General features: G+C 43.4%; 1 protein-coding gene across 1 annotated transcript; it reads left to right on the forward strand.

Moving 5' to 3' along the window:
• The first annotated feature begins 615 nt into the window (after window positions 1-615).
• GPR173 (G protein-coupled receptor 173) lies at window positions 616-2,443 on the forward strand. The gene has a single exon (XM_063296635.1). The coding sequence runs from the start codon at window positions 700-702 to the stop codon at window positions 1,810-1,812; it is 1,113 nt and encodes a 370-aa protein (XP_063152705.1). The 5' UTR covers window positions 616-699; the 3' UTR covers window positions 1,813-2,443.
• The last annotated feature ends 5,404 nt before the right edge of the window (window positions 2,444-7,847 follow it).

Genomic DNA, 7,847 nt, shown 5'->3' on the forward strand with positions numbered 1-7,847 from the left:
TATAACAAGCTCATAGAAGAATGGCAGGAATGAGCGTGTGTGTGAGAGAGAGTCAGAGAGTAGGTGACTGTGGGCCAGTCACTCTCTCTCAGCCCAACTCACCTCACAGGGTTGTTGTTGTGGGGAAAATAGGAGGAGGAAGGAGAATTAGGTGTGTTCCCCACCTTGAGTTATTTATAGAAATAATAAAGGTGGGCTAGAAAATAAAATAAAATAAATAAAGTGTGCTGTGTTCAGGGTGGCACAACTGACTGAGTCCTCCGCATGCCCAATGCTGCACATTCCATCTGGCACCAGTGGTTCCCCCAAAACCCTGAGCAAGCTCTCAAATCCTCTACAACTTTACAAATCCTCAGAGAATTCTGGAGATCACTTTAATGTTAATTTGTACAGATACGTTTTCATCATCACCTATGCAAAAAAAAAAAAAAGGCTCAAGTTTTTCCTTTAAAAACTCTGGGGCATCTTTCATTTGAATGTTGAGGTGTTGATGATTATTCCAGAACACAAATTTTAGGGCTTGATTTCAGCAGGGTGAGAAAAAGTTATTATACTGCAATGGATTAATGCTTTCTTTCCCATATTCTTCTCCTACTCCTTTCCCTACAGACAATGCCTCCCTTTAGTACTGGGGACATGGGCCATCACCGGGCACATTGCCGCTGACCCAGGTTCCCCCTTTCCTTCACCAGCCTAAAGATGGCCAGTGCCAATGAGACTGAAGAGGCCCATGGCTCAGCACCCAGTACAGCTTCCACTTACGCCAAGCTGCTACTCCTGGGCTTCATCATCTGTGTGAGTCTTGCAGGGAATCTGTCTCTCTCGCTGCTGGTGTTGAAAGAGCGTGGTCTCCACAAGGCCCCCTATTACTTCTTACTGGATCTGTGCCTGGCTGATGTGATCCGCTCAGCTGTCTGCTTTCCTTTTGTTCTCGTCTCTATCCGCCATGGCTCTGCTTGGACCTACAGTGTACTGAGCTGCAAGATTGTGGCCTTCATGGCTGTTCTCTTCTGTTTCCATGCTGCCTTTCTCCTCTTCTGCATCAGCGTCACTCGCTATATGGCTGTGGCTCACCACCGCTTCTATGCCAAACGCATGACTTTCTGGACGTGCATTGCTGTCATCTGCATGGTGTGGACTTTGTCAGTGGCTATGGCCTTTCCACCAGTCTTTGATGTTGGGACCTACAAGTTCATCCGTGAAGAAGACCAGTGCATCTTTGAGCACCGCTACTTCAAAGCCAATGACACCCTGGGCTTCATGCTCATGCTAGCCGTGCTGATCTTCGCCACCCATGTGGTTTATATCAAGCTACTGCTCTTTGAGTACCGCCATCGTAAGATGAAGCCTGTCCAAATGGTTCCAGCTATCAGCCAGAACTGGACGTTCCATGGACCTGGAGCCACTGGACAAGCTGCGGCCAACTGGATTGCTGGCTTTGGCCGTGGTCCCATGCCTCCTACATTGTTGGGCATACGGCAGAATGCCCATGCTGCCAATCGGCGCTTGCTGGGCATGGAAGAATTCAAGGCTGAGAAGAAGCTAGGCAGGATGTTCTACGTCATCACTTTGCTCTTCTTGGTGCTCTGGTCACCCTACATTGTGGCCTGCTATTGGAGGGTATTTGTCAAAGCCTGTAGCATCCCCCACCGCTACCTCTCCACAGCCGTTTGGATGAGCTTTGCCCAAGCTGCTGTCAATCCCATAGTTTGCTTTCTACTCAACAAAGACCTCAAGAAAGGCTTGATTGCCCACATTCCCTGCTGGAGGACAGAGCCTGAATTGCCCAGAGAGCCTTACTGTGTGATGTGAGGAATGCTAAAAGGTTGGCTAGAATGCACCCCACCCACGCCAACTGAATTTGATTTTCTTTTTCCTTATACGTCACACAAGGTTTTTCTTCCCCTGCAACACGTCATGGTCCCCCAGAGTACTTGTATCACAAACACTCTGATCTCTCAGTTGTCTAAGGGCAATTATCAAAATCATCCATTAGCTGCTATGAGACCAGAGCTGGATTCTGGTCTGTGTTCCTCTGGAGTAAATCCAGAGCCATAGGATGACAGTATTTGGTCCCTAGTAGTATTCCATGAGTTCTCAGAAGAGGTGAAAAATATCCTATGCTTTCCTGGTTTTATAATCCCCTAACTCTATCAAATCATTTAAGACTGTCCCTACAAAACTCTATCCCTAGCTTCTTAATACCCATTATTGCTTTGAAAGTAGGCCAGAGTTAGATTTTTGGGTTTGGTCTCCTAGAGTGAAGCCAAAACTGTTCCGCTCACTGGAGCAGAAATAGTTTGCGCTCAGTGGTTTTGTTTGGTTTTACAGCTAGAGGGTGACAGTGAAAAGGGGTCCCTATTGATGGAATCTACTTTTATGCAAGATTAATTTTCTGATCCAGTAACTCCATCAATGAAATAAATTCCACATGATCTCAGAATTTGTGGGGCTATGGGGGGATGGAGGATGGGCCAAGAGAGGGTGGAGGAAAGGAAGCAGCAGACAGAGTTGTTCAAGGGAATGCCATGGAGCCAGCCATGACTTAGCTCTTTGTCTGTCAGAAGCGGTAACCAGGGAGCCTTGGAAACTCCACCTCAGTTGCCATGGCAGCAACCAATCCAAGACCCTGTAGACCATGTCACCCTGGAACAATGCAAGGAGGAAAATGCAGGAGGAGCATTTGGTGGGGAGAGGCCTGTGTGTGTGTGGGAGGAACCCATTCCCTTAAGAGTGGGAAATGATATATCAATATGCAAAATAGAGTGCATCCAGGGCTGCAGAGAAATGTAGGGTGACTACATGGAAATCATAAGACATGATGTCAGTATGGTAGTCCATATTCAGCTAAGGTGAAAAACAACACTACTGTTGCAAGGCTTATGTATTTCCATAGCCACCCCTCCCTACTTGCAAACACTCAAAACACATGAAACATCACTAATCCTGCCCATGCCACATAGCATGAATTTGTCTGCACCTCCTGTTGAGAGATGTTTACAGTTTAAGAGAAGCTCACCTGCCCAAATTTACTATCCCATATTTCTGGATTTATTCCAGCGGACAAACCATTGGGCTTTGGATCACTGATGGAAAGAGGACAAAGTGCCTCTTGAGTTATAAAAGGCATCCTAGTTCTGCTGCTAAACTCTACGATAGAAATCAATCCTAGGAAAAAGTGGGGTGGGTGGGACAGCCTGTGAGAGAAAACATGGGTGTACAGGTTAGAAAATTGGGACAGAAAATGTCACACCTGAATTGTAGAGAGAGCAGGGGAAATATAGGGGTCAGAATTCCTGATTCTCTTTTCATCCAAAAATGTGAATAGAGTTTGGGGTTTGAAACAGGATAAGCTATGACTGACTGGTTGAGTTCATACTTGGTTATAGTACCCACCTGCCCCATTGTTGCATTTTCTGAAGCAGGAACTCTCCAAATTCAAACCAACCAATTCCTAGCCATATAGTTTGATCCTGCTGAGATGGACATGATTACTGTTTGCAATTAAATGCTCCTTATGGGATGGGATTGGGAGGCATGGGCTGGGAGAAAAGATTTAGGAGGAAGAAAGTGTTGGGGAGTGATTCCTGGAAGAGGCACTGTTGCCAGTATTGTGTGAGAAAGGCAAATGGGACATTTGAAGAGGGCTATATGTCAGGGAAAGAACTGAGGGAATATTAGTTCAGGAGATGGAAGAGTCAGAGCCTGGGATTGGGGGCAGGAATTGGGGAACCAGATGAATTTAGTGCAGAGATTGGGGCTTTCCCCAACTTTTTCCCTTCAAAGGACTCTGATGTTTACTTTTGCCTCTGAAGAAGACTGTTCGTCTTACCCTCCAGTCCTGCCACCACAGTATGGCCTTAATCACTGGCCAGCATTACGGCCACCCCATGGAGAACCATATTTGAAAAATATGGCAGATGAACAGATGATTTCCAGAATTCTTTTTCTGGAAAGAGACATGAACAAAGTTGTTGTTGTTTTTTAAAGGGGAAATGAATAAAGAAATTGAGACTACAGCAAGGGAGGGAGGGTTGGGTGGGGGCACAGGACAGATGGATGTGTGTCCCCTGCAATGTATGCTTCTGAATTTCTTTCCAGTGGGGACAGCTTGGGACAGTGGGTTGGGGGTTTAATTCAGTGGGTGGAAATTGAGATTTGGGATAAGGATTCAGACTGATCCTACCCCACCACCACCCTTTTTGTGTCAAAATTTGTTTCCACTTCCCCTTTTTCTGGGGATTTTCTTGTTTGGGTTTGGTTTTTTTAATATACATATGAAATGCAATGAAATGCAAAATTCCTGGGTGGTTCTTTTTAATGAAAAGCAAGACCAAATATAAACAAAGAAAAACCAGATGTGAAATTCATGACAAGAGTTCCTAACATCTACTTTTAATCTAAATGGCAGTTGTGGAATAGGAGTTTTCTTTCCATCTGGCACCATTTCTGTGATGGAAATAGCCTTTAGCCATGAAGAGACAGGTATTTATCCTTTTCACCTTGCGTAGCTAAGAGGCACAATGAGAGGTGGTGTCATGGGGGAAGGATTAATTTTCCATGTCCCCCAGAGTAAAGGTCCTTGTTGCATCATATTTATTTTGATCCTGGGGGGGAAAAGCCTTGCGTTGTTTTTAGAAATTGGTTATAACCGATGTCAACAAAGAAGACATGAAAGTTATGTTTTTAATCTGGACCCCTCTATACGTACAGAATACATTTTCCGAGAGTGGAGCCAAGCTGAAAAAATGCAAAGTATTGTGCTTCTGAGTTTGTTGGAAAAGTATCACGTACAGACAGAATGAATTTGTGTATGAGCTGAGTGCCCCTTCTGTAAATTATTTGCACACAAAACATTTCCTTTAATTTTACTCTAAAATTCTGCCTCCACCAGCAAATATTGGCAAGTTAAAATATTTTAACTCTAAAAATATTTTAACTCTAAAATGAATTCTAAGCTGAACTATATTTTGGAACCTGAGACATGTTTTAATGCAAGAACCTGTGCATCTGCTTTCAGTTCTAGGGTACAAGAGTATGTATCAAATTAAGTTAATGATATTTGCATGGACATACACTGGTAGGAGTGTCTGCTATCTTCCCCTCATCTTGTATCTAGACTCTAGGTTTGGATGGCAAATTTATTACAGGGAAGATTTTAGTTCTAACTCTTACCTCATAAAACAGAAAAAAAAAATCAGCAAAAATGGAAGATTGTTAAAAAAAAATGTAACCATTTCAGGTTAATAGACCTAGCAACATGGGCTCCACTATTTAATAGACCGAGCAACATGGGCTCCACTATTGGCTCACTTCATCACCACCCAAAGTATGGCCAAAAGATTCTCTCTTCCTCTCCTACAGGATGAGTAGCAGCAGTTTTGGCAAACCCCTTTGTACCCCAGCATTCACAGCCATTTCCCTGCACATCTCTTTAGGCCTGATTCTCACATCATACTAAGCCATTATGTGATTGGCTTGGTTTTGGATTAGTATGCTGTGTGAACCCAGCCTCTGCAGTTTGAACATGGGAAGGATTGCCCAGGTGCATTGTAAGGGTAGAATTTTCTTAAAGCTTCTCTTTAAGGTCACTAGTACAATCAGAGCTGAAAAGCCTTTAGCATGTCCAGGAAAGATATCACATCCCAAGATCTGATAAGTCTGCCAACATTGCTACTAGATTCTGTTCCAGCAAAACTCTGCTCTGCCAAGTTTCATATTGTCTGTGACGATGTCTTATCTAACTCCACTTTGGCCCCCCTCGTGGCCCATTGCACCCATTTTAAAACCAAACACTGACAAACTTGCCATGAGCACTTCCACACTGCCATTCTTCTCACTTCCAAGGTGATCCACAATTCCTGTTTTTTCTGCTGGACTTGCAATACTGAGAGCAAGGGATAAGAAAGCACTGTCCACCCCTGAATTACTGCAGGTCCTGGAGAAACACAAATGCCCTTACTTGCACTCTATGCAAAAGGAAATATTTAAAACGTCTTTCACCCAACCTCCATCCCTGTTCTTATTTTATCTTTTATTTGTCTGTTCATATGCAAAGAAACCCAAGCAATTCCTGGGAGTGCTTGGGGAAGGAGTGCGATAGTCTTCACACCATCTTTCTCCCTGAAAGTCCTGAGGAGCTGGACAGAGAGAGGAGCTCCCACAAATGAGGAGATGGACAACCCGCAAGCTCCATGGAGCTACAGCATTAGAGGGCTTAATTTTACTGCAAGTTCAGATAAACCACAGCTGAATCAAAAATAAATTGGTTTCTTCTTAAATACAGCTGATGGCATGGATCACACACATATGGAGCTGCTTCTGAACAACACACAATCCTTACATGGAAGCACCCAGAATCTAACCAAGATTGTGAGAAAGCAGCCACTTTTACTGTATCGTTACAATAGTATACTATCAGTATTATAAATTCCCCCACAGCACTAAGAACATTGCCAACTGCTGCTCTGTTTTGAGGTGATAAGGAAACACCCACCATTGCCATATTTATGCGAGGAGTGCACAACTAGTGTGACTCTGGATCTGCATGTAATTCCACAAAGCCTTGAGCATACAGAGCTTTTCCAAAATTTTTCATGTGACATAAGGGGAAAGTTATTAAATATATTGAAAGTAATCATATGAATTGTGTTTAATTGATATCAAATTTGTTCTCTGACACCATGGCCTGAAAAAAGTTTGTGTACCTTTGTTTCTAACTTCAGAGCTAGTGTAGCTTAGTATGGTGCAGCCTTAGACTAAGATTAGAGAGACCAGGGCTGTCCCTAGACATGTTGCCTAAGGTCAAGGAAAGATGGCATTTTCTTCCATTCCACATGAACATTAATGGGACTGGCATGTAAACTTTTCATCAAAAAGGCCCTCTGCCCCACATGAAGGCAGTAGGCAAGCCCAGGAAATGGCGTAGCATAACATGGTATCTGCTGCCTTGGTCAACCATCTAATTCTCTGGAATAGCAGGCCCAGCTGTCTGGGAGATTAACACTGAAATCCCAGTGAAAGGTAACATGAGAAATGTGATGGGGAGGCACATTCTGGGGAATTCTATTCATCATAAAGAAAAGCGTACAGGTATTTTCACTGAGGCCCATACGGAATCCTCACAATTCATCAGGCTGCGATCTGTATAGTTGTCCATTGCCTGTCCTATTCCCCGTATTCCCTAGGCACTCAGTCATGTTTTTATTTTTTGTTAAACTTAATAGCAAAGTATCACATAAAAATGGCATCTGTATTTACTGATATGTGTATATCAATCACAATCAGAAAAGTTAGTAATTAATTCTGTATGTATTCAGAATGATTTCAGGGATCACTTGGCAGTAAGCTTCAAATGATCTGAACTGACAAGGACCATTTTTGGCACTGCTGGCAATGCAGTCAACCAGGAAGCCCAATGCTCTCCAAAGGGGAATAAAAAAGCAAGTAAAAAGATTGCTGCTTTTCTCCAAGTAACCAGAGTTAATTTGCTTTATGTAGGTCACCCCTGAAGATGTTTCTTCTCTCACAGTAGACTTCACTAAAGGCAGTTCTCCTTTGCACAGGACAACGGTCTTCCTATGCAACCCTTCCTTTCACCCATTAAAGTATCTTTTTCTTCTGATTTTTTCATTTTTTAATCTTGTGAACCTACTAAAAAAAGAGGGAGGGGGGGCTGCACCTTACACTGAATATGAGCCAAATACTGTACATTCATCTTGAGACTACCGAGCCTATATTAGTTTTCCCTACCCCGCACAACATCAGCATGGCTTCTGGAAAAGCTTGAAAATTCCACATCTGGTCCTGGCAAATCGGTTTCTACTTTCCCAGTGGTGCTGTGGTGA

This window comes from Candoia aspera, chromosome 2, assembly GCF_035149785.1.
Source record: "Candoia aspera isolate rCanAsp1 chromosome 2, rCanAsp1.hap2, whole genome shotgun sequence".
NCBI classification, from domain to species: domain Eukaryota; kingdom Metazoa; phylum Chordata; class Lepidosauria; order Squamata; family Boidae; genus Candoia; species Candoia aspera.

Excerpts from the sequence above, each read along its gene's own strand:
- GPR173 (XM_063296635.1), top strand. The coding sequence starts at position 700 with ATGGCCAGTGCCAATGAGACTGAAGAGGCCCATGGCTCAGCACCCAGT.